The sequence below is a fragment of the Malus sylvestris genome, chromosome 3 (assembly GCF_916048215.2).
Source record: "Malus sylvestris chromosome 3, drMalSylv7.2, whole genome shotgun sequence".
Lineage (NCBI taxonomy): Eukaryota > Viridiplantae > Streptophyta > Magnoliopsida > Rosales > Rosaceae > Malus > Malus sylvestris.
The window spans coordinates 27,781,896-27,802,352 of NC_062262.1; the positions used below are offsets into that span (position 1 = coordinate 27,781,896).

General features: G+C 40.3%; 2 protein-coding genes across 2 annotated transcripts; both read left to right on the forward strand.

The window, feature by feature from the left end:
* The first annotated feature begins 520 nt into the window (after positions 1-520).
* LOC126617124 (uncharacterized mitochondrial protein AtMg00810-like) lies at positions 521-1,705 on the forward strand. The gene has a single exon (XM_050285177.1). It carries the CDS (start codon positions 521-523, stop codon positions 1,703-1,705), a length of 1,185 nt encoding a protein of 394 aa, XP_050141134.1.
* A 1,352-nt stretch (positions 1,706-3,057) lies between these two features.
* On the forward strand, positions 3,058-7,631 carry LOC126614969 (uncharacterized). Its single transcript, XM_050282680.1, has 6 exons — positions 3,058-3,187; positions 5,021-5,115; positions 5,185-5,282; positions 5,640-5,739; positions 6,386-6,568; positions 7,245-7,631. Exons 2-6 carry the CDS (start codon positions 5,059-5,061, stop codon positions 7,365-7,367), a joined length of 561 nt encoding a protein of 186 aa, XP_050138637.1. The 5' UTR covers positions 3,058-3,187; positions 5,021-5,058; the 3' UTR covers positions 7,368-7,631.
* Positions 7,632-20,457: the final 12,826 nt, after the last annotated feature.

Sequence of the window (20,457 nt, forward strand, 5' to 3'; positions counted from 1 at the left end):
CAATTCAGACAAGGCTACAAACCGGTGCACTTTCCAGAAAGAATTATGCAGCATATTTAGCAACTGTTCCTGAGATTGTTTCTTTGGGGGTTATGGATGATTTTTCCAGCGGGTTTTCATTCTTAGCTGATATAGCTGATATAGAGGAGCCTAAAAATTTTAAAACTGCTAGTGTCAATGCTGAATGGCAAAGAGCTATGCAGGATGAGTTTGATGCTTTAAAGGCACAAGAACTTGGTGTTTAGTTCCTCCTCCAGTTGACAGAAGTATAGTGGGAAGCAAATGGGTATACAAAATTAAGAAGAACCCTGATGGATCAATTTCTAGGTATAAGGCTCGGCTAGTTGCACAAGGGTATAGCCAAGAGCAAGGTTTGGACTATTCTGAAACGTTTAGTCCGGTGGTAAGACATACCACTGTCAGAATGATTTTAGCCTTAACAGTTCAATTTGGTTGGTGTTTGAGGCAACTAGATGTTAAAAACGCCTTCTTACATGGAGAGTTATAAGAGGAAGTCTATATGAAGCAACCTCAGGGGTTTGTTGACTCACAACATCCAAACCATGTTTACAGATTACTAAAGTCGCTTTATGGCTTGAAACAAGCTCCACGCGCTTGGAATTCAAAGTTTACTAGCTACCTTCCTACTTTGGGGTTTGTTACATCCTTATCCGATACAAGTTTGTTTGTCAAAGAAGATCATGGGGATGTTATTCTACTCCTATTATATGTTGATGACATAATTGTGACTGGTTCTAATGCTTCAAAGATTCAATCAATGATTACAAGCCTTGCTGCAGTATTTGATTTTAAAGATATGGGAAAACTTACCTATTTTCTTGGTCTTCATATCCAGTACAATCAGGATGGATCTATATTCATTAACCAGTCTAAATATGAACGAGATTTGTTAAAAATGGCTGGTATGGAACATTGTAAACCTACATCTACACCCTCTAAACCTCATACTCAGTTGCTTGAATCTGAAGGCATACCAATGACAGATCCTACTCTCTATCGAAGCTTGGTGGGAGCTTTACAGTACTTAACCTTCTCTAGACCTGATATAGCTTATGCAGTGAATATGGTGTGTCAGTTTATGCAAAGTCCAACAGATTCACACTTTCATTTGGTCAAGAGAATTCTGAGGTATTTACAAGGTACTCTCACTTGTGGTTTGAACTATACTAAAAATGAAGATATCTCTATAGCTGCCTATTCAGATTCAGACTGGGCAACAGATATTAATACTAGGAGATCAATTACCGGATATGTGGTATACTTAGGCTCTAATCCTATCTCATGGCAGTCCAAAAAGCAATCCACTGTCTCGAGAAGCTCAACCGAAGCAGAATATAAGGCAATAGCTCATTGTGCAGCTGATGTTTGTTGGATTAGATCAGTGCTTAGAGATCTACATCAGTGTCTTCCCTCACCTCCTTCTCTTTATTGTGACAACTTGTCCGCACTTGCTCTATGTTCGAATCCTGTTTTTCATTCTAAGATCAAACATCTCGATACTGATTATCACTTTGTGAGGGAGAAAGTACAAAAAGGTGATCTGCGTGTTCAATACATTTCTACAGAAGAGCAAGTTGCTGATGTCCTAACTAAAGGATTACATAGTCCTGTTTTTGTGAAGCAGTGTCACAACTTGAGCCTAGGATCCCAATCTGCAATTTCCAGTACTTTAGTCCCGAGTTAATTCCCTTGTACAATGGCACAAAGTTGTGTTTTGTCTTTCCAAACTGTGCTAGATGAAACCTAGCATAGTTTGAGGGGGGAGTATTAGCCATTGTTATCTGTTATTCTGTTGATTGGTTATAACTGCCATTTAGATTGTTAGAGAGTTAGTTACAAAGGGGTAGTTTTGTAATAGTCCATGTATGCTGAGAGGCTATATAACACAATGTAAACACTTGTAATAGTTTCATATAGAATAATACAAAGAATTCAGAAACTCTCCGTCTCTTAAGCTTCTGTTCTTCTTATTCATTTTCTCATAGCTATATTTCTCAGAGTTAATAACGTGCATGTATGTATATTGGTGTGTTACGAAAAATTTTGTTAACAATGTCACTAATTCATTATCCAGAAAAATGTACTGAATTTGCATGTGCATCAGTATTGTATTGATTTTGTTGAAAATATATCGATACTTTGTCGGTACATTCTGTTGGTCACAGTAAATATTGGTGAAATATATCATGTACTCATGGTCTAGCCTAACTGTTCATTTGCAATGCAAATAACACCTCATAGCAAAATTGGTAGCCTACTTTTCCAATGACCAGTGTAACTCTAAAAGTGACTCCCCCAACTTCATGATCTGTGCATGACCAGTTTTGGGTTGGAAGTCACAAATAAGCGAAGTACATACACTACAAGAAAAAAGGCTAATTGTCACAGAGCAAGTGCGGTCGTTGCTAGGAAAAAGACCAATTGCCACAGAGCAAATGCGGTTGTTGCTAGGGTTGTTATTGCTAAAAGTGTGACAATTGCTATGCTAACAACGCCCCCTCTCTCTTGCTGCTTCTCGCAGTGATAACTACATATGATATGAGTCAACTATGAAGTACCTCATCAGCGATGTAAACTAGCTATGATTGACTTACATTGCTAGCTAGACCTAACTGTGCGACACCATTTTAATTCCAAAATTGATCTTGGGAGTTTCTTCAAGATCTATCCATGACCAGTTGCTAGGAGTGTAGTTACCAATGGCAAGTACTCGTCCATGTTCTTTCCAGCTGATGGTTGTATAATTAGTTGAATAGTTATTCAACTTCTAATCATGAGATTGTGCTAAAAGTGGGAATGGCGTTTTTGAATGGGCAATGCTAGGAATATCAAATATTAGATAAATTTTGTAGACCATATAATGTGATTGTTGATTAATGTGTTTATTGTTTATGATGACACATCACATGATTTGCAAATGTGGTCTAAAAATTTGGTCTACACATTACTCATTACTCATTTTGCATTGAGGAGTTCTTACTGTTCATCTGTTGTATAATTTAGACCCATTGGGCCAACACTGAAAGGCCCAGTACCATCACGACCTCACCCCGTCTCATACCCCCCCCCTCCTCTCTCTCTCTCTCTCTCTCTGATCTCACCCTCCTCTCCTTCCTCACGCGGGAATTGTGGACTCTCACTGTAATTGCAATTTGTCGTTTAAAAGGTACGAAAAATTTCTGTATACAATTGAATTTTAAAAGTGATTTGATATATTTGGTTGGGTTTCTTTAGGGGTCTGTCACTGTCAGTAAACTGGTTTTGCTTGTGATTTCTCGATAATTTGCTGAGATTTGCACTGAGATTTGGTTGTTAATGATATTTTTTGTATGGGATTTGGTTATGTGCACTGATTCCTCATGGCATTAATGAATTTTGCTTCAATTTTTTTGGGAATTGGGATATTTTCGTAGTAGGTCGATGTATGGAGAGAATTTGGCGATTAGGGTTTAGAAAAATGTTTGATGACTGAAGCTCTTGGTGTCTGCTTCTAATCAACACGGCTATGGCCGAAAGGATCTTGTGTAATTTGATTTATGTTGAGAGGGGTTGAAAGTTGACACATTTGGATGTGTTGACTATGGCCATAAGGAGCTTACTGACCTGCACTCAAGCTCTGTACCTTGAGTCCTTCACCTGTGTGAGCTCCCTTGATTTATCACCGTTGGCAAACATTAAACGTCTAGATATCCATTAATATTTGTTGTGCTAAAGGAGTTATAGTTTGTTTTTCCGTATTGTACTGTGTGCGCGTTTGGATGGGGGACTTTGAAAGTTTTATAGAACTTAGGCTAAATAGTTATGAAGGCACTACAAAAATCATGTGGATCGACTGTGAAATTGACGTGATGCTATACATTTGCAGTGCATTTGTAGTGTTCTAGTGTAGGTGCTATACATTTGTAGATTTTAGTGTTCTAGAGTAGCGTTGAAGCGTTTGAGTAGTTCAGTAGTCTCTTGTAGTGCTGTTTTAAGAATAGAGTTCGATGTTCTTTGGGACTTTGAAAGTCCCTCATCTAAACATTGCATAAGGAATCGATAAATGCATTTGGTCAGATCCATCTTCAAAAAGAAAACTTATATAAGAAAGCTCTTCCTTTAAGAAACAAGACCTTAGACTACTCTGTACACAAAGTGGAGTGATAAACTACTATCCATAGTATCTAATCTACATGTCCTATATTCAAAATAACAATAAGGTATGTCAATATGTCATGGAGTTACCATAACATTGATAGTTACTTGAAGGTAATTAAAAGTGTGTAAAAGCTGCTTTTGAAAAACAATGTCCAGAGAGAATGGCTTGTTGGCTTATAAGATTGGTGGATTGAGTTTTTATGGGAAAATGATCGGGGTTCTGTTCACTCTTGGGGTGTTTTGCTTTTATGTTATTGGAATGTTATAGCGAAGGTGTATGGATTTATATTGATTTGTGTTATTTGTTCTTACTATAGAAATTGATGTATGTTGTTATATTAAAATTCTACTGTGTTTTCTTTCTTTTTAATTTGTTCTTACGTTTATAGTTGTGTATAGTTTGTTTAGTTGTGTGAAAAACATATATTACTAATTTACTAGTTTGTTTAGTTTGTTTAGTCTTTTTAAGAGGTCGCACTTGGTGCGATGGCAAGTGCCTTCGTCCATGAGCGGTAGGTCTCGGGTTCGAGACTTGGGAGCAGCCTCTCCATAAATGGGGGTAAGGCTAGCCGACATTCACCTCTCCCAGACCCTGCGTAAAGCGGGAGCCTTGTGCACTGGGTACGACCTTTTTTTACTAGCCACGTAAAACAATTACGAGAAAAGAAATCATCTTTAGTGGGTATTTAGTTTCTTTTTGATAATAACCAAAAGAAAAAACTGTAACAGTTGCCAAACAAGCTTTATGTTATTAGTGTTTTTCAAATGAAAACTAAAATCTAAAATTCAAAAACAGTGAACTGAAAACAAAATGGTTATCAAACGAGGCCTAAAAGTTGAGTATTTTTTTGTAATTTTGTAGAGAAACCTTCAAACCTCTCGCTCTTATCTTAGATCACCATGCCTCCAGTTGGCCCTCGATCTGGTGATGCAATCTTCGCCAACGTGGAACGTGTGGTAAGTGAAACCCCAAGTCGCCTTAATGTTTTCTTTATCCTCATAATTTGGAAATTGAATTGGTTTCAGAATGCGGAGTTGTTTACATTGACGTACGGTGCGATTGTGCGCCAGCTGCTTACGGATCTTGAGGAAGTTGAAGAGGTTAACAAGCAGCTTGATCAAATGTAATTTTTTTTGCTTTACTTTAATTCTCTATACTCAAGTTTGATGTTGCATTTCTTTCTTTTTTCTCTGAGAATTATGCCTTTCTTAGAAGTTTAGTTCTAGCTTTTACATTATATGGAAGTGTGTGCTTGCATGCATCGACAATTATCTTGTTTTCTTCATTTTTTTGTTGTTGTAGGATTCTGTTTATGGCTGTTAATTTATGTCAATCTTTGTTTTGAGCTATAAATGTGTTGCAAGGAGGACAACTTTTATTTGGTGACATGCAATGTTTGATGACCAGTAACCGTAACTTTGATAAAAATATAGTTAATTTTCAGTTTAGCTGATTACGTGACAATTTAATTGCATCTCAGGGGCTATAATATTGGCATTCGATTAATTGATGAGTTTCTAGCAAAGTCTAATGTATCTAGATGTGTTGACTTCAAAGAGACAGCTGAAGTAATTGCAAAGGTTTGTCGCCACCATCCGTTTCCTTTCAAATTTGAATATTCTGTGGATCTTAATTGTTCTGAAACCTGGTAAACTGTTTCTTCTGTGCTGAACTTTGGTACCTGTTGCATGGAAGTTATTGAATCTTCTATTACTTCCCATGGTCTTTTCAACTGTTTGGTACAAATATCTTTCAGTAAATGTTGGTGGAAATTTAATTCACTTGTCCAATCTTTGCCTTTCTTGAGGATGACAGCGGAGGTTTGTTAGTGAAAACCAAGATTTGAATCATGTTTAATGGCTAATATATCTGATTGATACATGTCAAAATGCTAAATGCTGAATCCTGTCCACTGACTGTGCAACAAAGCATATTAGTAGGCCTAAACATATTGAATTTAGAATCATTAAGTGGAATTACGGTTAGTCTATCAGTTTGTTTGGGTTTGAGGCTCTATCTTGCGATGGAAAAATGGTAATGGGCCAGGATTGTAATATCTGTAAGACAGTTCCTCTAGTGTTTGGTGCAATCTTTTCATGCTTCGCTAGATCTAAACTGTTCATTTTTTGCTGTGTTTTTTTTTTTCAATTTCCACAAGCTTCCAGGTGAAGATATGAAGTAGTTTTTTGTTTGTCATAATGGCTCCATCAATATTTTTTTCTACAGGTTGGTTTCAAAATGTTCTTGGGGGTCACTGCATCTGTTACAAATTGGGATGCTGATGGAACATGTTGCAGTATTGTTCTGGAGGACAATCCTCTGGTAGACTTTGTTGAGCTTCCAGATACGTGCCAAGGTCTTTACTATTGCAATATCTTAAGTGGAGTTGTAAGAGGCGCCTTAGAAATGGTGAGTTGTACTTGTGATCTCATGTACTGCACTTGCCTTGACATGTGCCCCCTCTATGTGATGTATGGTTTTCCCTTTTTTGCACTGGTCGCTATATAACAGAATACAACTTCTTACTCTTCTACACGTCTCATTGGTATTGGCTTTTATTTTGACTTACATAGAGAACACCGTAACTTTCTACTTGTAGTTTCAATTTTATTCTTCCATTTAAAATATTAGTTACGGAAGTTGTAGCTAAAAAAGCCAGCTCGCTGCTAGTAACATCATTATCTATCTATTTATATATATTTTTTCAAACTTGGGGGAGTTTTATTCCTTACATAATTCTATTGTGCTTTGACTCAGCTTCAGTCGTAGTTTAGTTTTATTGATTCCTTTCTAATATGTATTGGTAGAAGGTTTTCCATTTTTTCTCCTACCGAATGATTTCGATTTTCTATTCCCCATGCACTTTTACTTATAGTATCTAAGAAAACTTGTATTACCTGCTTGAGGGGATTCAGCTGATTCGCAAGGCTAAAAGCACTTTCTGATGGGAGTATGGGTCTTGAAGGTTCTATTAAAACCTAAAAAAATGAAGGGTGGTAGAGATTCTGTTTTGACGTCATATATGAGTTTTCTCCGTCTCTTTATTTTCTCCCTTGCCTCACAGTTACGTTGTTTCCATGGTCAGGTATCAATGAAGACTGAAATTAGTTGGATCCGTGATATGCTTCGAGGTGATGATGCATTCGAGTTGCAAGTTAAACTCCTGAAGCAAATTCCAGAAGAGTACCCGTACAAAGATGATGAGTAAAATGCTTGCACTAACCTGATACATAAACAGTTTTATTTCTGCTTCCACCTTTTCCTTGAAGTCAAATGTTAGCAGCAGCTTGTTATCTCTTTAGCACGCGTTCGCGGACACAATGGATAACGGTGTTTTTATTTACTCGCCGTTTAGTTTTTGCCATTCCGATGAATCATTTTAACGGCTTAAATGTGCAATTTGCACTCTCATCTTATTTTTCATGGAACGGGTGGTAAGAACAATAATCAAATCTACATGTGTTCAAGAAAATGTAGTTATTTTACTTGGAATTATTATAGCTAAATTATTAATGTAGTTATATAAATTGTTGTGGGTTGTAACACGAAGAGCTATCTTTTTTTTTCTTCTCTTTTTAATACATTCGATATTATCTGTACTAAAACCAACTTCAATAGTTGCACTAAAACCAACTTCAATAGTTGGATTAAAACTAAGAACAGTTTAAGTTTTAGACTCTCCCAAAATTGCTCCAATCATTGGGCTTAAAAGCAAATTTGGGTTAAAACCTATTCTTGGGCCATATTCTGCCCAAAATGCCAGTTAATCCTAAAATTCTGGCCACCATTGCGGGTGCGCGCACTTGAAAAAGAAACACTCGGTGCACTGACGTGCCCTATGTCCCACGCTCGACAAAGCTGTTAGTGGTTAGTCTTGAATAATCTTTGCAATTGAGGATTGAGTACTCAACTTCCCGAAAGAGCGAGATTGACATGACAGAAGTTCATCAATGATTTTCAAACTTATAGTAAGAGGATGCCTGTGAGATACTTTGACGATATGGTGCATCACATCTCTTTCTGAATGTCCTAAACAGTTGTACCAAAGCAAGGAAACACTCTGAAACCCGGGCTCCTTGACGGCCACATGGTTGGTGCGGCCCGAATAGTTGTAACATATACGCCATTTGGGAGGCATTCCATCTTCTCATAAATATGCTTATGGCCATATTTGTATGAAGTGATACAAAGATATTCCAAACAATTCTCTTTAGTGGTTTCTGCATGGTAATTATTCACTCGAATATCCTTAAATCTCAACAATGTTCTTCCAGGATGGAGTGAGTAAAGGGCATTTTTAGTGGTTAATTCAGTGCCATTGGACAACAATCAACGACCGGGATCATTCAATACGACGGTATGAACACAATACCAAGGTAAACCCATGGAAATACTCCTTTATCAATGAAAAATAGACACAATGTAATGTTATGAATTGTAATCTAAACATAGCTTGCCCCCTGTCATGATAAATGCTGCAATGTATTGGTGATGAATATATAATCTAGCTTGAGTAGTAAAGTCTTGTGCTATAAACGCATAAGCAGGTACAAAGGGGGGGGGAATGATTAGAATTATAGATTGATAGAAAAGAAAGGACATGAGCTCGTGTGAGTAGGAAACAAAAAATATCTATTCTAATTCTATTATTAGCTATGGGTTCTATTTGTACCATACTTGACCAATCCCGAAACTACTGAGCACCGGTCAATGTTATACCGTCAAGGACCCAGAAGAGTTTCCCTCCAACCACGAGGCCAATCACAGCGCGACACGTGTCGACATCAGAAGCCAATCATAGTGCGACACGTGTCGACATCAGAAGTCAATCACAATACGACGTGTGTCAATGTCAGAATGAAACTAGAAACTCTCTTCTATAAATAGAGATCATTCTCTCACAATATTTCCTAATGTCATTTTACTAAATCATTCACTAGTACTCACTAAAGGAGAGCTTGAACCTATGTACTTGTGTAAGCCCTTCACAATTAATGAGAACTCTTCTACTCCGTGGATGTAGCTAATCTGGGTGAACCACGTACATCTTGTGTTTGCTTCTCTGTCTCTATTCATTTACATACTTATCCACACTAGTGACCGGAGCAATCTAACGAATGTCACAAACTTAACAATTTTTGTTGTACCAAAGTCCTTGCTGATTTTGTGCATCAACATTTGGCGCCATCTGTGAGAACGACACTTATTCCCACTCTCTTCAGCTTTGTTAAGATGGATTCCACCATTCGTACACTCTCTTTTGACCAGGCATCCCTTTCTAACATGGAGAGCGAAGGAAGCCACATCACACAGAATGACACCCCTCTTGCACCTGGTGCGAATCAACAAAAGAAGTTTGCTCTTCAGGCTAAAGTCGATGAGCTAGAGGCTCAGAACAACAAGATAGCGATGAAGAATGAGATCCTCCAAGAGCAGTATGAGAAGGTCTTCGAGATGCTCTACGAGGCTAGATATACTAAAGCACATGAGCTCATCACCCCTGTAGAAGTTAACCATCAACTGGGTGCCCCCCCAACACGGAGGGTCATTTGTCCTCGACATGGGTTTTCTCGTTGAGGAGCGAGCTACTCATCGAAATGGCGACCAACATGAGACTTCTCTCAACCCAGCTGCTTCGACCGGAAGTAGGAGGAGTGGAGGAAGGCACCTCCTTACAGAAGGAGTGGAAGGATCGAAAGCCGTCTTTCGCAACTGTTGAGACTTCCTAAAGCAAAGTCGAGACAATCCCATCCATGTAAGCTCAAAGATCAATGACCCAAAGGTCTATGAAAGACTCGGTCCCCTCCCATGTCCCAGGCCGGCAACCAATTTGGGGAAGGGGCAACAAGTCCTAGAGAAACACGAAGGTATAAGGGACTCAAAGATGTTCCGACAGACATACATTGGAAGTCAGTATGGCGAGTCCAGGGAAAAATCACATGCTTTTGATCAAACCTTCCTACTTCCAAGAGGAGATGGAGATTTACGAAAGAAAGCTCCTGTGGTATATGACTCCACTCAGGACCCTCTTGTCCTACAGCTCCTTAAGGAAGTAAACAAGTTGAAGGCCGAACGACAAGCTAAGATACCTAATTGGAACCAACCTAGGCCTGACCCTCTTACAAGGAGGATCCTCGACACCCCATCCAAGCAAAGACAAAGCAGAAGTTTGGCTTGCAACTCTATACTGGAAATGAGGACCCGATTGAACACCTTAACCTCTTTGAGTCCAACATGGCATACCAGATGCACACCGATGAAGAGCGATGTCTTATCTTCCCTTCCACCTCTATAGCGGAGCTCTAAACTGGTATTGTCGTCTTCCATCTGAGATAGTAGACTCATTTGAGGAATTGAGGAAACAGTTTGTTTCTCAACACATTTTCCAAACCGATCGCTTGCATTCTGCGGATGACTTGTACACTATTCGCCAGAAGTCAGACGAGTCATTAGGTATGTATGCTGGCCGCTTCAGCCATGAGTATTCCTGTTGTGCCAAGGCAGACGACAAAACTGCCCTCAAAGCCTTCACGGCATGCCTACGTGATTGTTTATTCAAGTATATGATCAATGCCAACACTTGAAAGACTTACTCTGAGGTGATGTCACATGCTTACAACTATGCCTCAGCCGAGGCAATGACATATCAAGGGAAACCCCCCACAACCACCCCTTATCAGCAAGTAGGGAGTGGAAGCCAAATCCAACTAAATGAAAAGACCTCAACATTCCAAACGGCAGCGGTGCCTCCCCCTACCTTACTTAATACTTCGCCAAGTCAACAGACATATCAACCTTAGGGCAAAAGGAAAGATTTCCATCTTCACTAGCCTTATTTTAGTAAAAGGAGTAAAGGACACTATTGCGATAACCAAGGGTATCGCCACGATAATGCCTGCCCCCAGATAGTCAACACAGTGGGCCAAGCACGTGTCATGACAGGCCCTACCTCGAGGTATGAGACATACACACCTTTGAATGCCACATGCGTGGCCATTTACCCCAGCATAGCACACCTAATACCGATGCCAATGCCTAGGCAGTCTGGTTACAAGCCCATGAAGAACATGGGCATGTTTTGCTGATACCATGAGCATAACGGCCATGATGGCGAAAAGTGTATCACCCTTCGTGATCATATTGAAGCTTTGGTGCGTGAAGGAAAAATTGATCAATTCATCCTTCATCATTCAATGGATAACTATAACCAACGCCAAGTGAATGTGATTTATTCCATAAGCGGTGGCACACCCATATCTGAATCTTCCAACATAGCCATGAAAAATAGGGAACGAGCTTTAATGCCTGGTCACCAAATGTTTCACGTGGAAGACATTAGGGGAGGCAAGTATCAAAAGCCTAAATGGGATCCAATATGTTTCTACCCTGAGGAAGAAAGAGGTATCATCTACCCTCACAATGACCCACTGATCGTGGAAGCTCACATAGCCAACTTTGAAGTACTACGAATCCTGGTAAACACGGGGGCTTCGGTCAATATCATGTTTGCTGAAGCTTTCAGGGCACTTAATATAGCTGAACACTTGCTCGATCGCTCGATTTCTCCTCTGATAAGTTTCTCCGGTGATATTGTGCAACCTTTAGGGAGCATACACTTACCTTTCACCATTGGTACATGCCCTTACATAACTACCATTACCACTAACTTCTTGGTGGTTGATTGCCCAACGGCATACAATGTCATCTTTGGACGCACAGGCATCAATGATCTCAAGGCTATGGTATCTACACATATGTTGTTGATGAAATTTCCAATCCTCTATGGCAATGGTTACATCAGAGAAGATCAACTTAGTGCACGGTCATGTTTCACACTTTGGTCAAACAACATCACCTACCTATGCCCAAGGAAACCCTTTCTATACATGACCAAGTCATAAATACTAGCCCGAACGAAGCCAACTTAGATATTCACGGTGACAACAGTCAACCTGACGATCCTCGAGACGACTCTTTCACCCAGCAAGCAAAACCCGCTGAAGAGTTAGAGAAGGTTTCTATCTCAAAAGATTATTCAGATCGCATGGTGAAGATTGGCACCACCTTGTCACCATCTATTTGGTTGTCATTGATATCTTTTTTGCAAGAGAACACTGAGGTCTTCACCTGGTCATACGAAGACATACCAGACATCTCTCCCAATATCATATGTCATCGCTTGAGTATTGACCCCAAGACCAAGCCGGTGAGACAGAAGCGAATATCTTATGACGCTGAACGATACGAAGCAATGAAGGCAGAAGTTGAAAAACTCAAAGGTATAGGCTTCGTCCGCGAAGTCAATTGCCCAACATAGGTAGAAAATGTGGTCTTTGTTAAGAAAAATCAAACCAAAGAAAGTCTCATGCTCTAAAAGGTCTTGTGGAGAATGTGTGTTGATTACACCGACCTAAACAAAGGATGTCCGAAGGATAACTTTCCTCTTCTTCTCATAGACAGACCTATAGACTCTATGGTAGGGTGTGAACTCCTCAGCTTCATAGATGCTTACTCAGGATACAACCAAATCCTCATGAACCCTCCGGACCAAGAACACACAACCTTCATTACTGACAGGGGACTATATTGCTATAAAGTCATGCCCTTCAGCCTAAAGAATGCAGGGGCGACTTATCAGAGACTGGTCAATTCAATGTTCGCCGAACAGATTGGGAAGAGCATGGAAGTTTACGTTGATGATATGCTAGTCAAGAGGAAACATGCTGACCAACACATCACCAACCTATCTGAAACTTTCACCATTCTGAAGAGGTATCGAATGAGGTTGAACCCCAACAAATGTGCCTTTGGCGTAGACTCTGGCAAAGTCTTAGGCTTCATGATAAGCCAACAAGGTATTGAGGCTAATCTCGAGAAGATCAAAGTAATCATCGACATGAAGGAACTGGTAACTTCAAAAGACATTCAGAGCCTTACTGGCAATGTGGCAACCTTAACTAGGTTCATTTCTAAGGCCACAGACAGATGTGCTCCTTTCTTCAAAGCACTTAAGGGAAGTAAGAAGTACATTGCATAGACTGATGAATGTGTCGAGGCATTCAAGAACCTCAAAGACTACATGAGTAAAGCCCTTTTGCTTTCCAAACCTGAGGTTAGTGACACTCTCATTATCTATCTGTCGGTATCAGCTTCAGCAGTATGTTCTGTTCTCATTCGAAAAGATGGTAATGTCGAATGGCCTGTCTATTACGCTAACAAGGCCTTACAAGATGCGGAGACACGATACTCCAACATTGAGAAATTGGCTCTAGCATTGGTCATGTCTGCTTAAAAACTTCGCCCTTACTTCAAAGCACACTTCATCATCGTGTTTACTAATCATCCTCTTTGACATTGGCAGACTTCATCGCCGACTTCCATGCTCTTCCCAACCAAAGCCAGCTGAGAAGGGCCAAGCAATGGCAGACTTCATCGCCGACTTCACATATCCTGTTGACATTGTTTCTACGCCTAAAGAAATGGTTTCATTACCCTCAGAAGCTCAGAAAATAGAACCAACAGCCCCAACATGGAGTCTATATGTTGATGGCTCGTCTAACCAACAGGGTTGTGGAGCATGACTAGTCTTTACAACCCCTAACAAAGTGGCGATGGAGTATGCTCTTCGTTTCAAATTCAAGGCGTCGAACAATAAGGCCAAATATGAAGCTCTCATAGCAGGCTTACATTTGGCCAAACACCTTGGGTTAAACGAATTGATATCTTCAGTGACTCCCAATTGGTGGTTAACTAGGTCACCAACAACTTTGACGCTAAGGATAGCTCCATGGCAGCATATTTAGCACAAACACAATTGTTGCTCAAGCACTTCTACTACCAGATCACCCAAATTCCTCGAGCGGCAAATAGTTATGCAGATGCTTTGGCTCGCCTCACCTCAGCGATGGAAGACAAGATTGGAAGAAAAATTCAGGTCGAATTATTGGCAGCACCAAGCACCATGGCTACGAAAGTGTGCAACTTACAACATGAGGATAGTTGGATTACCCCAATTTATAGATTCCTGGCTCATGGCACCCTTCTAAATGACAAAGTCCAAGCTAAGCATATTTGATACAACGCTACCCGTTACTTGATCATTAATGACCAACTCTATAAGCGGGGTTTTAACCTACCATACCTAAGATGCCTTACGCCCGCAGAGGTGGAAATTGTCCGTCGGGAAATATATGAAGGAGTCTGCGGAGATCATGCTGGATCTCGATCCTTAGCACACAAGACTTTTCGCCAAAGATATTACGGGCCAACACTCTACCAAGATGCTATCAGAATATTTCGCTCATGTGATAAGTGTCAATGCTACGCAACTATTCCTCATTCCCCTCCCGAGCCGCCCACTCCTATGATCAGCCCTTGGCCCTTGGCTCAATGGGGACTTTATTTGATCGACCCAATGCTTGCAGGGAAGGGTAAGGTCCGCTATGCAATCGTTGCAGTTGACTACTTCACAAAATGGGCTGAAGTAGAACCCTTGGCAACCATTACTGAGGCAAAAATTGAAGACTTCGTATGGAAGAACATCCTTTGTAGATTCGGCATTCCCAATGCTATAGTCACTGACAACGGGTGACAGTTCGACAACAATAAGTTCAAGATGTTCTGCTATAAGTTAAACATTAACTTATATTTTGCCTCCCTAGCTCATCCCCAGTCTAATGGACAAGTTGAAGCCATCAACAAAATAATCAAGCGAACTTTGAAAACCAGCTTGGATAAGGCTAAAGGTTGTTGGCCAGAATTTGTACCCCAAATTCTTTGGTTATACCGCAGTTCGTATCGAACATCAACAGGAGAAACCCCATTCTTACTTGCCTTTGGTACGGAGGCAGTTGTTCCAGTTGAGCTTGAGCAAGCAACGTTCCGAGTCCAGAACTACGTGCAAAGCAAAAATGACAAACAACTTACCCTCAACTTAGATCTAGTCGAGGAACACATAAACCAGGCTCACTTGAGGAATGTCGCCTACAAACAGCGCATCTCCAACTACTATGACTCAAGGGTCAAACCTTGTTCTTTCAAAGTAGGGGACTGGGTATTGAAGAAAAGATTACTCTACGACAGAGTCTCGAGTAAAGGAACACTTAGTCCAAACTGGGATAGACTGTTTGAAGTTGTTGACATCTGTCGCCCTGGCTCCTACAAGCTTAGAAGCTCCGATGACAAAACCCTTAGCCATCCATGGAACGCTGATCACTTGAAGTACTATTTCAAGTAAACTCACATTGTACAAGTGTTAAGCTTTAGCCATTTGGTATCCTATGTAACGAAGACTATTTGGCATGAATTCAATAAAGATGTGATTTAGACAACTCGGTCCTAATCCTCTTACATTCTTTGCAATGAAACACTCGGGTTCAAAGCTTCAACATGAATGCTTCCAACATGAAACAAAGTCTATGTCAACAAGACTAAGCAAATAAACGAACAGCTTCACAGTATATTCGTTCAATCATACATTCCAACACATTCATACATAAGCCAACTGTGCTTCGAAAGGGTTCAACTTACTTTGTGTCATTCGACACTTGCTACAATGTGCCTCGACACCTTGCCCTTATTCTCACCAACCAGGTGATGAAATGTAAAGAATGAACTCATCTTCATGCCACCAACCAGGTGATGAAATGTACAACCTGTACTCTCCTTCATGCCACCAACCAGGTGATGAAATGTACAACCCGTACTCTCATTCATGCCACCAACCAGGTGATGAAATGTACAACCCGTACTTTAATATCATTAGGCAATTTGCCACTCATGCCACCAACCAGGTGAAGAATGAACTTATCTTCATGCCACCAACTAGGTGATGAAATGTACAACCCATACTCTCATTCATGCCACCAACCAGGTGATGAAATGTACAACCCGTACTCTAATATCATTTGGTAACTTGCCATTCATGCCACCAACCAGGTGAAGAAGGAATTCATTCTCGTGCCACCAACCAGGTGATGAAATGTGATGAAAGGTAATGAAGGAACTCACCTTCGTACCACCAACCAAGTGATGAAAGCAACTCACCATTCATTCCACCTACCAGAAGATGAGTGGTACAAATTGTACATGTGAACTCCTAGCATTCACAAATAATAAAAAACCCTCAAGCTTAACAACTCAACTAGGGGAGTACTTATGCCCACTAAGAGTTATAGTCACCAACAAAGTCTTATTGCAAGCCAACAACAATTTCAGTGCATGGTATGCGAAGATCAAGCTATTCAGCTCTCTTGCATTTGCTTCAGACATTTCCCCTCTGTAACAATGCAAACACTACAACTCGTAGAAAGCTTCACACACTTTTGATCAAGACAATAAAACCAATTTATGGTGCCAACAAGAACTTCATCAATTGAGGGCAACCACAATTCTCAAAAGCTTCACACACTCTTGATCAAGACAATGTGAAGCAAAACCAATTTATGGTGCCAACAAGAGCTTCATCAATGGAGGGCAACCACAATTCTCAAAAGCTTCACTCTTGATGAAGATAGTGTGAAGCAAAACCAATTTATGGTGCCAACAAGAGCTTCATCAAAGGAGGGCAACCACAATTCTCAAAAGCTTCACACACTCTTGATCAAGACAGTGTGAAGCAAAACCAATTTATGGTGCCAACAAAAGCTTCATCAATGAAGGGCAACTACAACTCGTAGAAAGCTTCACACACTCTTGATCAAGACTATTCGAAGCAAATTCAATTTATATGGTTCATCCAAACCTTTGACTACTACAAGGTGTGGCTTTCATCACAATCTCTTGCTTAACAGTGTGGAAGCAAAATTTGTATATGTTGTCTCTCCCACATTTTCAAATTTCTAGTTTCCCCAAAAAAAAAAAGGGAAATTCAACAAAGCTTCATCAATGGAGGACAACTACAAATTATCAAAAGCTTCACACTATCTTGATTAAGATAGTGTGAAGCAAAATCAATTCATGGTACCCAACAAAGCTTTACCACAAAAGCTTCACCAACAAAAGCTTCATCAATGGAGGACAACTACAAATTCTCAAAAGCTTCACACTATCTTGATCAAGATAGTGTGAAGCAAAATCAATTCATGGTACCCAACAAAAGCTTCAACTCCAAAGCTTCACTTACAAAGCTTTAACTCCAAAGCTTCACCTACAAAGCTTCAACACAAAAGCTTCACCTACAAAGCTTCATCTCCAAAGCTTCACCTACAAAGCTTCAACCCAAAAGCTTTACCCACAAAAGCTTCATCTACAAAGCTTCAACACAAAAGCTTCACCCACAAAAGCTTCACCTACAAAATCTTCACCCATAAAAGCTTCACCAACAAAAGCTTCACCCGCAAAAGCTTCATCATCCACAAAAGCTTCATCACCCACAAAAGCTTCACCCACAAAAGCTTCACCCACTACAAAAGCTTCACCTACAAAAGCTTCACACTATCATGATCAAGATAGTGTGAAGCAAAATCAATTCATGGTACCCAACAAAGCTTTAACCTTAAAACTTCACCTATAAAGCTTCAACACCAAAGCTTCATCTACAAAGCTTATTTTTTTTCTTTCGGAAATTTGAAAATTTGAAAAAAAAAATATTCAAAAAAAAAAAAAATTTGCATAGGCCTCATCTTTTTTGGGCCTAACAACTTTCATAACAAATATATATATGAAGGAGGAGTTTTGGGCTACCACTTAGAAAGGAAATGCCTCATTCGTCAACTCCCTCGACCGGAGACTTGGGGGACTCCTACCATATGCTACTGCACCTTGATACTCGGAAGTCTCACGACCACTCAGTGACTTAGATTTTTCAAGTCTCCAGCCAAGAAGTTTTCCTCACTCGGGAAATTAAGGGAGAACTACTTCAACATGCAAGCTTCAACAAAAGAAAAAACTCAAAGAACTTAGTGAAGAAGGCCTTGGTGTATTTAACACAATATGTTGAAATGAAGCAAAGCTTGTTTATTGATATCTCCGCTAAGTTACAAATATGTACATATACATGAATCAAAATAAACAAACAAGAGGGAGCCTTCACAAAGGTTGCTCAGAAAAAGTCTCAGCAGTCTGCAGAGCCCTAGAAAGAGGAGGCACCAGAGGATGATTATTCGGAGCCTCAATACTAGGCAGAACCCCAGAAGGGGGAGGCACCGAAGGTTAATCATTTGGAGTTTCATTACGTGGTACAGGCCCAAAAGACGAAGGCAATAAATGCTTTTGGAACAAACCCACAAACCTCTGATGATCAAGTAAAATCTGACCATCAGATTCCTGCAGTTAGTCGAGCTTCCTCTTCATGTTTGTAGCATAGTCATGTGCGAGCATGTGCAACTGTTTATTCTCATGGTTGAGCCCTTTGATTTCCTGTTTGAGACTTATCACTTCAGCCGCCAATGATTCAACTTGGCGGGTTTAAGCAAATAGGCATTGGGCCATATTAGACATAGAACCTGCTGAACATTGAGAGCCAGAGAATCCTTAACAGCCAACTCATCAGACCGTTTGGAAAGTAGTCTGTTATCTTTGGGAGTGAGAAGGTTCTTGGCCACCATCGCAGCTGTCATATCATTCTTCATCACAGAGTCCCCAATGATAAGAGGACCAGTAGGGGATAAGAAGGATGGGCGCCATATGTTGTCTTGAGAGGGCATGACTGCCTCTTCACCAAAGTTCAAGTCAAAACGATGGTCGGATGGGCCATACATTCTCAGAAATGATGAAGGAGAAATAAGGTGCAATAAATCTCTGAAGTACAAAAATAAAGGGAAAATTCCTACAAGTAATAACTCTCTGAACGTACTTCTTGCACACAATTGGTGCCTCTATAAAAGAAAGGGCAACAAGGCCGTTGGTTCCAAAATCGAAGATGCACCACTCTTCGGATTTCAAGAAGCAGATTTTCCTGAGTAAAATATGTCGATAATCCCCACATGCAACATCAGCTTCTTAGGTACCACAGATAACTTTGCCAAAGATCTCTGACAAAGTTTAGACACATAAATTTTGAAGGTCCAGCTACCCTACTATTACCCACAAAGGTAAAGGAACAGCACCACTACTTGATAACTGGAAAGTCCCTATGTGTGTCAACCTCTGTGCTCCGTGGCAAGGCAGACTGGCAAAAAATGTCCAACCTTTACTCACATTCGAGAAAACACTCCCAACAAGATTGCTTGCTCAAAAATCGAAAAGGCACAGCTCTCCGAATCTCGAGAGTCAGACTCCCACCAGGATTACTTGCTCAAAAATCAAAGAGGCACCGCCTTCCAAATCTCGAGAGCCAGACTCCTAATAGGATTACTTGCTCAAAAATCGAAGAGGCACATCTCTCTGAATCTCGAGAGCCAGACTTCCAACAGGATTACTTGCTCAAAAATCGAAGAAGCACTGCTCTCCGAATCTCAAGAGCCAGACTCCCAACAAGATTGATTTCTCAAAAATCGAAGAGGCACCGTTCTCCGAATCTCGAGAGCTAGATCCCTGATAGGATTACTTGTTCGAAAACCAAAGAGGCACCGCTCTTTGAACTTCGAGAGCTAGATTTCCTTGGATAAAGCTTGTCTGCAATCTTCACACGCAACATCAGCTTTCCAGATACCACATACCACTTTTTCAAAGTGCTCTGACAAAGTTATAACACATGAATCTTGCAACTTCCACTACATTGCTATGACCGATAAGGGTAAAGGAAGAGCATTACCACTTGTTGTTGGGACAATTCCTATATATGCCAACCTTCATCCTCCACAACTAGGCAGACCTGCAAATAAAAAAAATGCTCAACTTTTCTTCACATCCGAGAGGGCACTCTTAGTAGAGTCTCTCGAAATACTCAGCTTCTTTTCCCCCCGATAATACCTCTGCAAACAAGCCACACCAGAGTAAGAGTATCTCATATCATTACGGTTCAAAACAAGAGTATCCCATATCATGCTTTTTCCCTGTCTTTTCCTTTGACCTTGTTTTTACCTGCAAGACAAGGAAAAAGAGAGCAATCAGTCAGCATTTGGAATCAAGCTTCCAGTCAGGAACTAACTACCTGGAACCCCTTGCCTGATTACTTACCTGGCATTGCTCTTGAGTACTCATCTTTAACATCTTATGCTTCTAGAGAAGATACCACACCTGCCTGAGGAACAGATAGGGTACGTGAGAATGATATAACACGTAAAAGAACAGATAGGGTATGTGGAGATAAGCGTGATAGAACACGTGTCGATACATCCACTACTTTGTTAACAGCAAAAGTATCCCATATCATAGGGTAGAATGTACTCTAGATTTGATGGACTTGTTTTGACCCT

Excerpts from the sequence above, each read along its gene's own strand:
- LOC126617124 (XM_050285177.1), top strand. The coding sequence starts at position 521 with ATGAAGCAACCTCAGGGGTTTGTTGACTCACAACATCCAAACCATGTT.
- LOC126614969 (XM_050282680.1), top strand. The coding sequence starts at position 5,059 with ATGCCTCCAGTTGGCCCTCGATCTGGTGATGCAATCTTCGCCAACGTG. Across the intron at positions 5,740-6,385 it reads CAGCTGAAGTAATTGCAAAG|GTTGGTTTCAAAATGTTCTT; the intron begins GTTTGTCGCCAC and ends TTTTTTCTACAG. Across the intron at positions 6,569-7,244 it reads TAAGAGGCGCCTTAGAAATG|GTATCAATGAAGACTGAAAT; the intron begins GTGAGTTGTACT and ends TTCCATGGTCAG.